The sequence below is a fragment of the Populus euphratica genome, unplaced genomic scaffold (assembly GCF_000495115.2).
Source record: "Populus euphratica unplaced genomic scaffold, PopEup_1.0 scaffold20.1, whole genome shotgun sequence".
In the NCBI taxonomy this organism is placed as follows: Eukaryota; Viridiplantae; Streptophyta; class Magnoliopsida; order Malpighiales; family Salicaceae; genus Populus; species Populus euphratica.
In genome coordinates, this window is record NW_011499854.1 from 1931250 (window position 1) to 1949723 (window position 18474).

General features: G+C 27.4%; 1 protein-coding gene and 1 non-coding gene across 2 annotated transcripts; both read left to right on the forward strand.

The window, feature by feature from the left end:
• Nucleotides 1-2025: 2025 nt before the first annotated feature.
• On the forward strand, nucleotides 2026-2098 carry TRNAA-UGC (transfer RNA alanine (anticodon UGC)). The gene has a single exon. It is a non-coding gene; the product is annotated as a tRNA-Ala (tRNA).
• Nucleotides 2099-14587: 12489 nt separating this feature from the next.
• LOC105122633 (transcription factor MYB82-like) lies at nucleotides 14588-16469 on the forward strand. The gene is made up of 3 exons (XM_011021864.1): nucleotides 14588-15065; nucleotides 15211-15340; nucleotides 15435-16469. The coding sequence occupies exons 1-3, from the start codon at nucleotides 14939-14941 to the stop codon at nucleotides 15874-15876; spliced, it is 699 nt and encodes a 232-aa protein (XP_011020166.1). The 5' UTR covers nucleotides 14588-14938; the 3' UTR covers nucleotides 15877-16469.
• Nucleotides 16470-18474: the final 2005 nt, after the last annotated feature.

Below are 18474 nucleotides of genomic sequence, written 5' to 3' on the forward strand. Positions count from 1 at the left end.
TGTAACATCATGATTTAGATTGTTCTAGCTACTAGCCCTCAAATAGACGAAGGGCAGATGATTAGGACTTCGTCTCTAAGGGCTACTTTTTTGCTTTATATTTTAAAAAAACGAGGTATTTTTTTAATTGAAACTTAAATGATAAAATATAGGGGCATCAATGTCTATATATTTAAGATTTATTTGATTAAATTCATCAAAATATTTTTTTATTTTTAAAAAAATTATTTTTGATATTAGCACATAAAAAAATCTGAAAACATAAAAAAATTTATTTTAAATAAAAGATTAAAATTTTTAAAAATACGATTTATACCACTTTCCTAAACACACCCTAAATAAACATAAATATAATTAAAATCTAAAATTACTTGGTAGAAAAAATCTATAATATTTACATTCCAAACACCTCTTAATCTTTCTATAAAAATATACATGAAAAATATATAAGAAACTCTCGAACACATCCATTCCATTAATGAAACGGGTACACATGCTCGAGTCAGCTATTGAACTCGAACCATTAAGTGTACAACTTATTAAGCTATAAAAATATACATGAAAAATATACAAGAAACTCTTGAACACATCCATTCCATTAATGAAACAGGTACACATGCTCGAGTCAGTTGTTGGACTCGAACCATTAAGTGTACAACTTATTAAGGTTATGCTTATTTTCTGAAATTCACTTTTTAAAAATTCACTTTTTAAATTTTCATGTGTTTGTTTGCTATTAAGAAAGTTTGTCAATGAAAAACACTTTCCAGTCAAAGAAAAATTTGGGTTGATTTCCAGGAAAGTGTTTTCCTAAAAAATTTGGACGGAAAATACTTTTTAAAAGTTATGAAAAATTTAAAAATATTATATCATTTGCTGATTATGTCAATTTTAGTCCTCAAACTTTTGATATATATATATATATATATTGTTTTGAATATTTGTTTTTCAATTTTATTTCTTAAAATTTTATTTTTATATTAACGTTGGTTCTTATTTTTTTAATTGTTATTTTCTGCGTTGGTCCTTATTTTTTTAATTGTTATTTGCTTTTTCCTTATTATCTTTTTATTGAAATTTTTTATATATCAAATTTGGTCCTCATTCATTTGATTGTTACTTATTTTATTTGAAATAATTTATAAAATATTAATTATTATTATTTTAATTTCTTCATCTTTTATTTTTTATTTTTTAGATTTGATCTCTATTATTTTGGATAATTTATGAAATTATATATTTTTTAATTTCATTCTCATTTAACTTTTTAATTTGTAAGATTTGTTTCTTATTATTTTAATAAACTTAAAAAAAACAAAATATTAATAAGTTATTTTTAGCTCATTTTCTATGACATAACTAAACACTAGAAATTATTTTTCAACTTATTATCAAACATCAGAAAATAATTTTTTTTTAAATTTAATTTTTTAAAAAATTATTTTTCAGTAAATAAACAATAAACAAGTTCAAATATATTATTTTTTAATATTTTTTTTTAAATTGTTATTCTTCTTCAGGACTTTCCCGTCTCTCCATTTCACTTACGGTGTACAATTCATCACTTGAAATATCTTTGACGGAGCCTTTTAGGCGATACAGAAGTGGAAGGGACTTACCATAAATTTTAGATTCAAGTCTTGCTCGAACAAAAAATGAAATCTGAATTTAGACAACGTAGCTACAATAATTTTCATTCTTAGCAAAAAAATTCATGTTCCATTAGTCAAGATCCCTGCCCGTCGCCAAGTACAGTTCGTAGGCAAAACATGCCTCACGTCCCAAAAAATTGATGTCTTTGTATGGGGGCTAATCTCAACAATTTAGTAATCTGCGCGGCTTAGAAAATTGTCAGAAGGTTGCAGGGTCGAGGCCGCTTTCTTTGCACAAACACTCAAGCAAAATCACCCTTCGGTCCATAGAACCTTCACAATGATATGCTCTCCAAATCTCTGTAAAGATCATTGCATGTCCAAGTTATAAACAAGTTCTACATGTATAAATTTGGCATCCCCTCTTCAAGCAGGGGATGTAGCTCAAATGGTAGAGCGCTCGCTTTGCATGCGAGAGGTACAGGGTTCGATCCCCTGCATCTCCATTTCTTTTCCTTTTCTAACTAATAAGGAGAAAATGGTGCCATTTTATTATTTAAAAATTCGTTTCTCATCAACCACATTGCATACAAGTTTTCATGTCCAGTTGAAGATTGTATGACAAATTGTAGGGCCGAAATCCAAATGGCCATGGAAAACCATATCCATACCAACGAATTTTTGTTTTCCTTGACATATTTATATGATTTTTTTTTTTTGCTTGATAATAAATAACGGGTTTTGAATATCCCATTACTCATTATCTGCATGGTTTCCCATAAGATCAGCGACAGAAATCAGTAATTTATTGATTGAAACAACTAAAAACTCAATCATAACACATAAATTTACAAGAAATTCAATATGAGGCCTGAAGAAACTCAACTATTGGTCCAGTCAAAGGCAACAGCTACCAGCTGTAGATTAATATTTCTCTTACGTTCGTGGATATGACTATTTACGTGCTAAACTAGCATACATAGGGATGTCAAAATTTTACTTGGATTCATATGTACCTGCATTTGATCTCCAAGATTGACGAGGAGAGCATCAGCAACTATGGGAACTCTAGCCCATTTGTCATTTAAGAGAACCTGAAGTCCTTCTTCTTCTTTGTTTTGCAACAGAACTGTAACACCTGACCGATCAGTATGAGGATCGAGTCCAAGAACAAGATAGGTCTAGAACACCTTGGATAGAAATTGAACCTGCTCTCATCAATGCTTGTTCACCAAACTGGTCTGAAAAGCTATTCTCTACTATATTCAGTGACCTTGCCATGGCCTTGTAGAGAAGATCCATCAGTGATTTTACTTTCATTGCATATTCATGTAAGATCTCTCTGCATGGATGTAAATGATCAGAAGTACGAATAAGAGTTATAAAATCAACAAAAACAGCTATCCTTGGTTATAGACGTATACTGAAAAAAATAACTTTCATCTAATCAGAAACTATCCCATGATTAATAAATAACAACATGAAATCACTTAGATTGTCTGGCCACAGACTCATCGTTCTACACCTGAAGATATAGGCGATGGGACCAGTTGAGAACTTGTGTTTCTGAAATTATCCTGTCAATCCCATAGCCTTCATCTTTATTCACTGGTAGTGCATATTTTTGCTTCTCTTCAATCGGAAGTGGATAAAAATGATGTGCAATTTTCCTCACTCCTTCAAGGAATGCACCTGACATGCCGTGTCCTATTACCTTGCATCAAGAATTTAATGTCCATCTCTAAGCTTGGAGAGATACATGGAAGACAAAAAAAAAAAAACCCGGCAATCTCAACTTCTAAGTTCCAATCTGTTACTTGGAGATAATAATAACTTAACATCGGGTGATTAAACAGGCCGATACGCATAAAAATGGCTAGAGGAATAGAAGGTGATATCACATAAACTTCAAAACCTGAAAGCATCCAGCCGAGTCAAGACTCGATCTTAGTTTCTCCAGTGCATCTTCTTCTTCTCTTATGGGAGCAAGAAATGAAGATGATGTGAAGAGACGGACATCAAAAACTGGAATTGTGGTCGACACTGAGGACATATCTCTGTGCATAACTGCGTTCCTTGGAAAAGTATTCTGGTGGTGGTTCATCACCATCATTACAGTGGCGGAGTCACAATGGCATCAGGAACAATTGCCCTCTTAATCTTTTTTTTTTTAATATATTTTATATTAAAATTTTAATATAATAATTTAACAAGTTTTTTTTAATTATTGTTTTTACATCTTTTTATTCTGTAATTTAAACTATTAATTGATTAAGTAAATAACCTTTTATGCTTTATACTTAATGTTTTAGGTGAATTTCATTCATTTTTTATATTTATTTCATTGTTTAATTTTAGTTTTATTTCTTAATAATATAATAATTTATGGGTATGTTAAATTAATATGTTTATGTATAATATTATATGTATATGAATATGAATTGAAATAAGTTTTGATGAAATAATATGTATTTTGTTATGAATTTTATATTAAAAATAATAGTAATTAACATACTAGTAATTACAAATAAAGTACTAAACAACTAAAAAAATTAAGGATGCAATAAAAAATATATTTATGTTTATATTTAACCTACTTGTGTAAAAAAAAAATTAACAAAGAATTGTTGCCAATAATTTCACTAGCCCCTACAAGATTTAGAAATAGATGAACAAAAGATTTATTGTATATATTAAAAAAAATTATTTTAATGAAATTAATAATGAATTCATTGTTAAGTAATTTTAAAATATGAAAACTTGAAAAAAATAATTATAATATAGGTTTTTTATTTTAAAATATTTTTAAATTAATTTTACTTCATATAAGTTAATACATAAATTTCAAATTAATTTTTCTTTATAAAATATATGTTTGTATAATATATAATATCAAATATTTATAATTTACTCCTTCATTTAAAATTTCCTAGCTCCGCTGCTAACCATCAATAGGCGTTCTTACTCCCTCTTGGGTGATGCATCTTTGCATGAAGGAGAGACATGTTGGATTGTTGGCAGTAGTGAACTTGTAGTATACCAATATGAAACGCTTGATACAACGCTAGATATCTAATAGAGTTGTGGCCTGGCTCAGCTGCATACGGGCCAGAGAAATCTTTTTTCAAAGTAAAAATATATATATATATATATTAAGGAAAAAAAATCAAAGATCCACGAGGGCTGGGGAAATCCTTTTTCAAAGTGAAAAAAAAATATTAAGGACAAAAAATCAAAGATAATAAAAATCTAAGATCTATGTTATTGGTTCAATTAATGATTTAAATAATATCATTAAAAAATACAATAACAATAAATAAACAAAAAACAAGTAATAAAGGAAAAAAAAAGTAAAAAGAAATCGATCAGACTAACCCAAATTATAAAATAACTCAATGCTAAAAGGAAAAAGTTAAATAATAATAAAAAACAATAAAAAAATTAATTAAATTGGGTTAACTTGCAAATTTCATAACCATGTATATAGACTTAGATAATCTCATAAAAAACATAAAAAAAAAGGTTTAAAAACTAATTTCTAATGAATCAAATGAAAAAATGATAAATCTAAAAAAACAGACAAAAAGGTGGAGCTCAATAATAATAAAAATTAAAAAAATCTTTAACAAAATCATGAAACTTAATTATCAAAGCTCATTTGAGTCACAAAACAAAATCTTTAACGCAGTTGTAATACTAGGGTGACCATGTTTGATAACAAATAGAGAAAAATCATAAAACTTAATTATCAAATAACTTGATATGGAATGATAAAAATTAAAACATAATTAAAAAAATAATGAAAAAAATAATGAAAAAAATACAAGTCAACTTGGGTTAACCTACAAACTTCATGATTATAAAAATATTGAAATCCTTAAATCGGGTTCAATTAAGAAGATTAATTTCTAATCAATTTAATTTTAAATGATAAAATCATGGAAAAAATATCATTTAAAAAAACTTGCTAAAGGAAAAAAGATAGAAATAAAAAGAATGAGGATTAAATTTGATAGAAAAAAATCTTTGGAGGATGAAATTGTAAAAAACAAACAACTTAAAAAATGATCAGGATAACCCAATAAAAAAAAAGAAAAACATAGTACTGAACTAATTTATAATAAATAAAATATCAAATGATGAAATTAAAATAACTTATTTTTAAAAAAGGAACTGAAATGAAAGTCGATCTACGTTATCTTTGAAATTAGTTATTCTGGTCATGAATCATAGCAACAAAAAAAAATCATAAATTAACACGCTAACTCTATGATCATGAGTATGAGATCAAAATAACTTGATAGAAAAAAAAATATATAGAAAGATCAATTTCAAATAAGGATGAAATTAAAATAAATTAATTAATAAAGAAACAAAAAAATTCAGCCCATATTAACCTTTTAAATTAGTGACTCTAGTTAAAAATCCAATATTAATCTCATAGAAGGCAAACAGTAAAAAATAACAATGCAAAACTCAAAAACAATAATTAAAAAAATAGCTTTAAGAAAAAAAACCAATTTAATTTTTAAAGATAAAATTATAAAAAAAAATATCAATTTAAAAAATTTACTAAAGAAAATAGTATGTCAATAAAAAGAATAGAGATCAGATTTAATTGAGAAAAAAACCATGGAAGATGAAATTGTTAAAAAAAAACCTAAAAAGTGATCACAAACAAAATAAATAGAAAGAATAAGACTATTTTTTTTAAATGAAAGTGGGTGAAATTAAAAAAAAAATTGTAATTTTATACCTTATTAAATATAAAAAATAGTAATAAAAAGAATGTAATTCAAATTTAAAAGATTAAAAAATAAAGAGTAAATGATTGAAAAATAGTTTTTAATTGATGGCTTATCCAAGATAATAATGAAAAGGATAAGAAACAAATATGAAGAGAAAAATAATACAATATCTGGTTTTTGAGGGGAAAATATGAAGGAGTTGACATGAAATTAAAGATGAGGAGAGAGAAAAATAAAAAAAATGACTAATACCAACTTTATATACTTTAAGGATACATGTCATTGAGGACTCTGAAACTTTTAAAATATTATTTTAAAAAATAATATTTAATGGTTGAAAAAATATATGTGTTGTTTGAATGATATAGAGATTATCCACATATCATATTATTATAAATTAAAAAAAAAAACTCATAAATAAATTTAAAATTTATAATAAAAAAATAAAAACCCTCGATTTATGTTAATTTTATCTTTAAAGGCATTAAAATAATTATACTATTTTAGTAATAGAAATTATATTATATTATTTAAGAGTTAAATTAGTAATTTTATTATTAAAAAAAAATAACTAAAATCATACAATTTAAATATATATATATATATATATCATTATAAAAAAACTATTTTACTTCTAATACCTAATTCAAAGATTTAATCGTGAAGAAGCAATTACACTGGTATAATAATAAGTTTTTTGAGTCTTGATTAAGAGAAACATTCTAAGGAAAATTAGGTTTTTTTTTTTAATTATTGATTAATTTACGACACTCGACCTCTAATGGTTAGCCCACGTGTTAAATAGTCCTGACCTTAATTAATTACCATGGTTCAGTTTACGTACCAATGACGTAAGATCTCTGGCCACATCTCAGTGAACAATGAAAGCTCTAATACCTGTGGCTATCGGTTTAATGTCTATTTTTTACCCCCTTGTTATCAATTTTGTTTATTTAGCACTGTATTTTAGATAAATATTATCCATTCGTCTGAAGCATTATCATTGATAAATAAATAACAATAACAATAATAATAATACAAAATTATGCAACCTAATTTAACAAATTAAATTTTATTTTTTTTAAATATTACTATGAACCTCTTAAAACCATTAAAAATTTATATAATTATTAATTTTAAATCTTGAAAAGATAAGTCAAAATATATTATTAATTTCAAATTCAGATACTTATAATTAAAAATAATAATAAAATATTATGCATGTAAATAATATAATATTTATGTATAGATTGATATGAATATTTTTTTTTATGTTTAATAAACTATTTAACATTCGTGAGATTTATAATTCATTAAATACCACATGTAATTATATGAAGTTTCAATATGCTTTTATTTTTAAAACAAGCTTTTAATATTATTTTTTTGGTTTTATCTGTTATATCAGGGAAATTGCATTTAACATTTTATAATTTTACCCGTTAAAGTTGAAAAATTATATTTACATTATGGGTCAATAAATGTTTTTAAATATAATGAATTCATCATAATACACTCATATATATTAAACATGAAATGACCACGAACGACATATCAATTTCCCTCTCTCTCTCTCTCTCTCTCTCTCTCTGAGAAAAAATTAATTAAAAACAAACCAAAAGCAATTGGTTTCTATTATGCTAAGGTGTTAATTTCTCTTCTTGCAAATCAATCGATATTTTGATTTCTATTATGCTAAGGTGTTAATTTCTTTTCTTGCACATCGATGTTGGTTTCTTGCAAGTGTTTCATCTTGAACTCAGCAACAATCATTTAAGTTCAATTTACGTCTCTCACACTCGCTAAATCTGTTCTTCGTTTTCTGTACTCTTAATTCATATCAGTAGATTGGGATTTGCTTAGATTCATTTAATTCTGATGCTGATTTTCACATCTTTCTCGATTGAATTACAAGAAGAAATCATCATTGGCCATGGTTCCTTACGTGGCCTTGCCTGTGCTACGAATAAGCACACCGCATCTATTCCAACATCTGTCAAGTTGTTTAACTGGAAGTTTCCTTCTCAGTTAGGACATTTTTAGTACTATGTATAGCCTAAACCAATATCCACTGTCTATCTACTTCTCCTCTTTGATGGCGTAGCCGGTGTCTTGTGTTTGAAATTAAAGACAAATGTCCTTAGTCAAGGGTCGCTTTTAAGAGGACGTTTGAAACATTCGTTCGACAAACGACATGAAACAAATCTTATCTTATGTTTAAAGAATCCAGATATATTGTAGCTCATTCAATCGTGTATTTGATGGTTAGAATTCTCTGCACCGTTTATCAAAATGACAGGCACTCATTTTTTTACTTCATAGGTGCTTTCCAAGTTTTTTAGTAGAAAGGAGGACCCAGTTCATTGATGAGATTGCTTTTGCAATTTATATTTTTTTTAAGCTTATAGAGTTCACTGGTTAAAGAGATCATAGACTGTGGGCAGATATGAAGTTTATTGGTTTTGATTCAAGTGAATTATAAGAAATTAAAGTTGATTTTGTACTGCAGACGAGATGTTTGATGAAATGCTACTATTAAAATGTAGCTTTAGACAAGGTTATAATATTAGTTTAATAGCAAATTTGTAATATTAATATAGCAATGGCCTTTTAGTCATCAAATAAATAATAATAATAATAATAATAATAATTTTATGAATAATCAGATATTTTTTTGGATGAGAATGTTAAGTATTAATACTTATAAAGTTCGGCATATAAACTATATTTTTTTTAAATTATTGTGGGTAATCAAAATATGAATCTAATTAGGTAGGTTTTTTTTTATTCATTACAAGTCATTTTAAGTTTGATTATAATTTATTGAAAGGGGGCTTCTAATTTATGGCTTCACAGGGACATAACAACTATTTATTTTTTTAATTATAGGTGTTTGAATCAATTTATATAAATTTTGATCAATTTTTTAATATTCTAAAATCAATAATTATATAAGTTTTTAATGATTTTGAAATTTATATCACTTAAACTATTAATAAAATAATAATTATTTTTATTAATGTTAGTGTTTAGATGAATTTATATACATTTTAATTAATTTTATAACTTTAAAATTAATAAACATCTAAATTTTTAATAATTTTAAATTTACAAGATGTATAAAAAATAACAATCATATTGCTTGATAGGGAGGTTGCTTTAACTTTAAAAATAGGACACGAGAAGAAAGATTCATGTAATCTGCTAGAAATAAAGTTGGAAACAGTAAGTTTTTAGCAAAGCAATGCAAAAGCGAAGGAATCATATATTATCATAATCGAGGGAGAGTGATGATCGATCGACTTGCCAGCTGAAAAGATAGTCAGTCCTTCACTATTTCTTGTAAATTTGTGCCCAATTTAATGAAGAAATTATTTATTAATAATAAAATAAAAAATCATAATAAAAAAATAAAATGTTAAAACCTGTAAATTTAAAAAACAGAAAATTCTCATATATATATATATATAATTTACATCTATTTCTATCTATTTTTTTTTCTCTTATATTCTATGGTAAAATGTTTATTAATGGATTGGCTATTTTTGTAGGAAATATTTTTTTTTTTTTTAGCATCTTGGCCATTAAAAAAGTGAATGATTTTTATGGGTTTAGGCTTATTCTTATGAAAATTCATCGCATCGTTATCCAGGGTATTGATATTTCTGTATTCTCTGCATTGGCTTGTGGACTTGTGGCTACTTTTGTGATTATTTGACACTTTACAAATTTAGATTGCTACCATTCTCTTTAAAGATAATATTTATATAGGCCCATGATTATCTTCTGCATAGTTCACAGATTTTTATATCTTATTATTAATAAATACTTTTCTATTAAAAATATTTTATTTATTATTGATAAACATTTTTTTCCATTAAAAAGATAGATGCACTTGATTTTATCTTAACTAAATTCCTGTAATTTCTTCTTCTTTTAAAACCGTTTTAATCCTATATTATGTCAAACTCATTTTATTTTACACAAAAAAAAAAGAGCATGACTCTTTTTACTTATAGAGTTTATTTTTAAATTCAAAATTTAAAACAGAGAGAGTCACGTATTATATTTGTGAATTGCTAAATTGTTTTTTTTTGTGTTTTTTTTCCTATTATGCTATTTTGGAAAAAAAAACTCTAAATCATGCATGTTAAACATATATTTTAATGCTTAATAATAATTAATATTAACCATATGAACAGTGCTTTATCACGAGTCAAATAATTGTTTTCAATAAAAAAAAATGTAGACTTCTTTAACATATTTTTTAATATAAAAAATTATTATTTATAAATCAAAATATTTAAACACATATCTAATTAAATAAATTAATATTTAATCAAAATATAACTAAGAATAAAGTATTTGATCCCGCAATATGGATTATGCACTCAATTTTGTTTAGTAAATTTGTTTCCTAGGTAAATTTTGTTGTCAAATCAAATGATTATCCATGCAAATAAAAGATAAAAAAAAGTAATTGATAACAATAAAATAAATAAAACTGTGAAACTCAGCTATAAAATAACCTAATATTGAATGAAAAATTTTAAAATAAAATAAAATAAAAAGATATTGGTCAACCTGTTGACCCTACGAACACAAACACATGATTAGTCTAGACCCACAGAAAGAAAAGTAAAAAAAGAAGAAGAAGAAGCATAAAGATCAATTTTTTAAAAAATATATGTCAAGGGATGAAATTAAATTTTTTTAAAATGACAATAAAAAACCAAAATCAACAAGTGTTAACTTTCAAAATGCGTGGTTACAAGGCTGAAACCCACCACATAAAAGGCACATCCAAAAAACAACGAAACAAAATTCTTAATAAAAAATACTTAGTGTTGAAACTAAAGAAAAATTCATTAAAAAAAATTAAATGAAAAAATACAAAAATACCCCTAGAAGTAAAAAAATGGCAAAGACAAACACCATGAAAATAAGCTTAAAGGAATTTTGAATATAAAGGTATAAAGGTAATTTTATTATGCATCATAAAACAAAAAAAAACTTTATTGCCCCCTTTAAATTTTAGAATGACAGATGGATCATTTTGAAATTACTAAGTTTCCTAATAACATCCTTTTTTGGTTTTATTTTCAAGTAAAAAATAGTTTTTTTTACCCTAATGTTTGAATAAATCACTCATTTCATTTGTTTTTTTCACTTTAATCTCTTATTTTTCATTCTCGTCCTTTTCTAACAATGAAATAGTTTATCTATAATATTTTATGAGGAAATCTATAATATATCTTGCATGATAAATTCCTCACATGTTTTAGCTTTATTTATAATAATAATATAACTGATATGTTAAACACGATTTGAATTGAACAATAACTATATTTTTTTATCATCTCTTTTGTTGTTTAAAAAATAAAGGAGAGAAAAAACTTTGGACTCTCCACATTTTGATAACAAAAATAATATATTTTGGCATTAATGAGTTCATCCAGAGAAGAGAAGTTTGATGTATGGGATTTTAACCTTAAACCATGTTAAAAGAAGTAGATCAAAGTTCAATTTCTTCTTTATTGGGTTTGATTTTTTTATTTTTAGATAAATTAAATGGCATTTTGAACTCGGAAATAAGATTGTTAAGATTTTAATGATATTTTTGAAGTGTTTTTAGGCATAAACAAGTTAAAAATTATGTTTTAGGATTCAAAAACTCTCCAACAAAGCAAAGCAGATGATGTATTATTTGTTTAATAACAAAATATTTTAATAAATAATATGATATTTACTCATTTAAAAAAAAATATATGCATGAACTTTTTTGTTGAGACGAAGCCCATTGACCATCATTCCAAGCCTATGCGCTCCTAATTTTTTTTAAGTGGTCCATTAAATTTATTTGTAATAAAAATATTAAAATAATTTTTAAAATTTATTTAATTATGGCATAGTTTTTTTAATAAAATTAGAGCTCTTGATGCTAATATAAACATATATTTTATAAATAATTATATATGAATCTAATATGCAAAATATTTTTTTGTTAAATTGTTTTTGAATATTTGATAGAATAAAAGATTTATTTTTTTATTTTTATTAAATTTTATTTATTTATACATAAATTTGCTTAAAAAATATCAAGCAATGGTTTTTTTGTTTGTTTTTAGAAAAACTTGTTTTTTAAATCATGATATATTTTATTCAAAAAACAATATCTCGGATAAAAAAAATATTTTTTTAAAAAAATTATATAAAAAGGAAGTAGAATCTTGATTAAAAAGATACATTTTTTATCCTTAATTAAAATCAATTAAAGTTTTTATGAATATTTATTTTAATTATCCTTATTTTTTAATTAAAAATCATATTTTGTTATGACAAAATAAAAACGCGAGTAATTAAAGGAAACTTTGATTAAATTTTTTTTTCTCTGCTGTCTATTGTAATTATCATATAATAAAATAAAAATAAATTTTAAAAAAATAATTCACGCGGTCACATCGGCCAGCTAACGCCAAGTGTTAAAGTAATTATGTCCAGTCAATCTAGGAGCTGGTTTTCCTTTTCAGAGAATGTATGATTGTTGCATTCATTCACAAAAATAATTCACGAGGTCCACATTTTTTTTTTTACAGTTGAATAGTGCTAATTTTACATGTTTTTATATAATTCATTTTTAAAAACACGGATATCTCGAACTAGTGCATCTCAACATTAAATTAATAAATTCAATTATCGACATCAATTCAGTAAAAAATGTAAGATTAGCATTAAATCTTGTTTTCACTCCCTTTTTTGTTTTAGGAGCCATATTTTGTGTGTTTTAAAACAAAAATGATATTAAAATGTATTAAATTGATGTTTTTCATTATTTATTTTTAATATTATATTTAAATACAAGTTTAAATAAAAAATACTCTTAAAAATAATTAGATAGCAAAGATAATATCCCTGTAAAGGCATTTATCCACTGCATGCGGAGTTGAACCCGATGTCCATGTAAAGTGTTTGTTTTCTAGTTTTTTGAAGGGGACAGAAGGACGGGGGGTGGTGGAAACTTTTAGATGATGATAAATGACTGAAAAAAAAGCAAGTCTACTACAAGACAATAACTTTCCTTCCACATGAATTATTTACTCATGGTTTTTTTAGTGTTTGAAAATTAACAGTATATTATTGTGTCGGTAATGTGATAGATTGATTGGGTTTTTTTGGTTAGTTGAATAATTTATGTTTTTTTAAGGGTTTTATTTATAATTGTGTTTTAAATTTTAGTTTTATAGAAGTTAAAATAATATTTTTTATTCATAAAGACCTGCTTTTTATTTATTTTTTAAAAACACAAGTAGAAAACGCTAAACACATTCACATCATATGTGTCCATGTTAATATTTTCTAATTTATTAAGATCATGTCTGTCGTGAAAAAAAATAAAGACCAATGTTTTTCATTGTCTAATAATTAACCTAACCGTAACTTTCTTATTTTAATTTCTTCAGTCACCCCCAATGATTGAATTCCCTTTTGAGTAGTATTAGATGGATGAACTAAACGACAAAGTTTATTTAATGGTTGTGGACCCATAAAAATAAGGTGAGTGGTGATTGGAATGGGATGCCAAGTGTCACCTTCGCGAGTTCCAAGTGATGCGAACTCCAATTCACTTTGGGAGAAATCTGATCACATGTTTTCCTTGGGTATGTGTCCTTTTGCAAATCATAAACTAGCAAGTCCTGTACGTGATTGAGCACAGGCTAGCTCTTGGTGAAACTTCTGTCACCATGCTTGATGTTGTTCATAGTGCCTAGCATTTCTTTCTCTTGTGCACGCCTCTCTGGTGTTTCTCTAACCAAATCCGTCTAAATCTAACTAGCTAGTTTAGAAATATCTACTTTTTTAATCCCGAGATTTCATGAATGGAAATGGGATTAGGGCACAGATTACCTCATGTAACTATTATGATTAGAATGGTGGTTTTTTTTATTATTATTATATATTATTTGTTCAGCAGCACGTCCTGTGAATGATGAACTACACGAAGGAGGTCCTGACTCTCTCTCATTCTTTAAATCTATTGGGTTTAAACGCAAGATCTCTTGGCGAAATCTCAAGTCTTAACCATTACGAGGTTCTCTTGAAAACCGCAAGTTCAATTTTGAACTTAAGAGGGGTCAGTCCATCGTAAATATTCCATGTTCAATACTTAAGGAAGTTGCTAAATAATGTCATGCGACTGTTTGGTATCTCGACGTTACCAAACGCAAAAAAACAAAAAAAAAAGACGTGCAGGAGGAGGAGGCATAGGTGTCGTATGCTTGCACTTCCCAGTTCCTGCTTGCGGTTAAATGGGTCCTTTCTACTCTTATTACGAAAGTGGAACTGTGATTAGCTTTGCTTTTTACAGCGTGGCGGCAATGCGAAGGAAAAGCTAAAGTGAAGCAAAATGTACATGGCCCTGGTGTCATTTTGGGATTCTAATGTTAAGTCACAGTGTTTTTGTCTATGCACGAGGGGAGCTTGCTACTTTCTGATAGATAGTGACATCCACACTTGTTAAATCTAATTACTACATAAGCCTTTCTCATTAACAATTATCTGCCACCCAATTATTTTTCAACGAGAGAGAGAGAGAGAGAGATGGAAAGCAAAGGAGCAAAGCCTGAATTCAAGAAAGGTTTGTGGAAACCAGAGGAGGACTTGATCCTGAAAACATATGTAGAGACTCACGGTGAAGGCAACTGGTCAGCTGTGTCTAAGAGATCAGGTGCGTAGCTCTATCTATTGTATATTAAACTCAACTAGATTGTAAAGGTCAAGTTATTTTGATACCGTAGTCTACCTAAAGTCTAGATTGATAAAAAAAAATTTAAATTTAAGTCGCATGCGGTATCGTAATTATTTACTGGCAGGTTTGATGAGATGTGGGAAGAGTTGCAGATTACGATGGAAGAATTATCTAAGACCCAATATTATACGAGGTGGGATGTCCCAAGATGAAGAAGACATGATAATTAGAATGCATAAGCTTCTTGGCAACCGGTCAGTGCTAGCTTCTTGGTGTTATCCTCATTGCAAACCTTCATCAATGCAGATTAGAAGATGTTATCTAAAAATTTATCAATGTTACCTGTAGGTGGACACTTATAGCCGGTCGACTTCCTGGTCGGACGGACAACGATGTGAAAAACTACTGGAATACCCATTTAAACAAGAGATGCCCTATAAGAAAAAGAAAAACCATCGACTCCAAACCTGACCAGAACGACAATAACACCAAGAAGCAGTACAGAAGCAAGAGAATCCGTTCACTAAGCAATTCTCAGCCCACTTGCAACACGAGTCCAATAGGCAGCACTGAAGAATTGGAAGGGAAGAACCAAGAGAAAGAAGAGAGAAGTGCTGTGATCAGTGATGCATGGATACAACAAGATGCGCAGAGCATGAACTCTTGCATAGAATCTCCAATGGTGTTCCACAACAATGCTGCCTTTTTCTTTGAAGATGAGCCTTTCCTAACCTACTGTGATTCCTTTGATATGTTTGAATCATTAGGCTGTGGTAGTGACTACTGGTAAGAAGACATATTTACAGGTAGTCGCGCAATCAATCATGCCACAGTTTATGATATCAGACTCCAAGCATGATGTCCCTGCACTCTGCACCTGAGATGATCGCTTCTAATTAAAAAGTAATAGTTGTGATTTCTCCGTGGGACAGGAAAAGCTGTGCTCTTTCCTGCACTGTTGAGGATTATTCAATGGATTCTAATATATATATATATATATATATAAGCACCTACCTACCTATAATTATGTTTCAAACAGATGTAAGGCAATATGCCGGTGGCTCTTCCTGTGATTTCCGCATGTCGCATAAAAATCTAAAGTCCCATAAAAAAAGAAAAGAAAAATCAAAACCATATTTCACATGAAAAAAAGAAGAAGAAGAAAGAATTCACGAAAGTTAAGACCAAGTCGCATGACACTCAAAATCAGAAATCCATCACCAAACCTCAGAGTTACATGCAAGTCTCACAAAAATGAAGACATCCTCAGAACAGAGCAATGAAGTTGCAGGTTACAAGGTTAGAGTGAGATATAAACTCAAAAAATTTCCAACACCTCAAACATTCGTCTCATCATCTTTTGGGTGTTTTTTTAATATAACACATCCCAATTTTATTTTATTTACTAGCATAAATCACAATCCTTTTTGAAAAAAAATAGCACAACTCCACGGGTTATGCTGATAGGAACAGTGCAACAAAGCAATTGCGTCGTTCCAAACAGGTTCAATCCAAAAAAGTATTTTGCAATCCAATTTTACTTTTTAAATGCATATAAGTTGCAATGCTGGGAATATCGCTGCGCAACCTCAAAAAAGAAAAAAGAAAATTTGTGCAAAAGATTTTTTTGGGAAAGATGCGGGGTGAAAAATAAGTAGCAGAAAATCAGTTTATCAAAATCCTAGCTCCAGTAACATGAAAACAATAAGGAAAACAGATTTTTCTTCTTTTTTTTTAGCACAGTAAAAAAAAATTAGTAACACAGGTGGAGAAAATATTTAGAGATATAATAAAGTTTAACAAATCACAGTTTTGTTTGCAACTCGCGAGTCACAAATAGTATTTGCGCTTTTAGCTCTTATTTGATAATTGACATATATAACACATATTCACAAATATCATTTGCTAATTTATGTGAAATTAAAACCCTAATCCTTTTTCTTCCCCTTATTTCCCCCCCTCTCTCTCCCAGCAATCTAGTGCTCCTTCTCTTTTTTTATCATCAGTGATCTTCCTTTCTTTTCTCAACATGAAACACATCCAAAACATCACAAGATCATCCCCTGTCTCTCTCTAGCACGAGACCGCCACCCCCTCTTCCATCATAGCTCAAGCCATTTCAGGACAAAATCTCACCACCGCCACATTCTACTCTTAGATGTATATTCAACATGTTTTCTCTATTAATTTGATGTAATTTATGTTAATGTGTGTTAGTTTGATTTTTTTAAAAAAATATTAGGATTCAAAATTAGGGATATTTTTATATAAATTTAGGGTTTTCTATAATTAGGTTAATTAGATATAATTTGAATTGATAATTATGTTTTTTTGTAAAATAAACAATGATTTTAGGTTGTTGTTGATTGTGAATTAAGGTTAAAGTTAGGGTTTATCTAGGTTAAATTAAGGATTACACTGAATTAGGTATAAAATAAGATAATCAACTATGAAATACATGAGTTGGTTTGATAATTTTATTATGATAGTGAAGTATGATGAATTTAGGTGTTCATTGATTAATTTAATGAATTTAGGTTTAGCCAATTATGTTATTGTTCTGGTTTTATTGATAAATTATATACATTGATTAACCCAACGATATTAATAAATTGGACTTGTGTTTTATTGTGTTGTTTAATAGAATATCTAGTGATTTTATAATATTATGCTTTTATGGTGGTATCATCGTCAATAATAACAATGATATCACTTATAATGAAGGCTGTCATGAGTTTCTAACTCTTACATTAGATGTCTCTTAAAGAGCTATTTAAAATATTATATGATTGACTTGACTGGAATATGCTTGAAATAGAAAATGAATATAATCTCTTCACTACATCAAATTGACATGGTTGAATATAAATTTCAAGACCTTTCAGCAAATGAGGTCTTATTTTCATAAGAATTACAAGCAATGCAGTTTCATTATTCTTTTTGACATCATTTTAGGACTTATGGGCAATTCCTAACTACAACTTAGAGGGTCATGCTTGCATATATCTACCCGTAACTATGTAAATCATGTCTAAAGAAAAAAGGATAAATTATCGAGTATCTACTATTTCTCCAGTTGTAATTATTTTAAATCCTTTAATTGTTAAAATTAATGGCATTTTAAAAAATAATTTAGAATCATTAATGTTAATTAATATAGTTATGTTCATGAGAGCATATTCATATTAGGATGAGTTGCATACATAACAACCACATCAAGTATGAGTTACAAATTTATTGTATTTTTGGTTATTTGGCCATCATTTTTTTAGTTTCGACTTGTTATCTAATATAAGTCTTTTATATATTATTATGATAGATTATATGGATGCATTATACAGAGGACTTGATATTCTCAATTGTGTCTATATGCTATAAGGGATCTGAT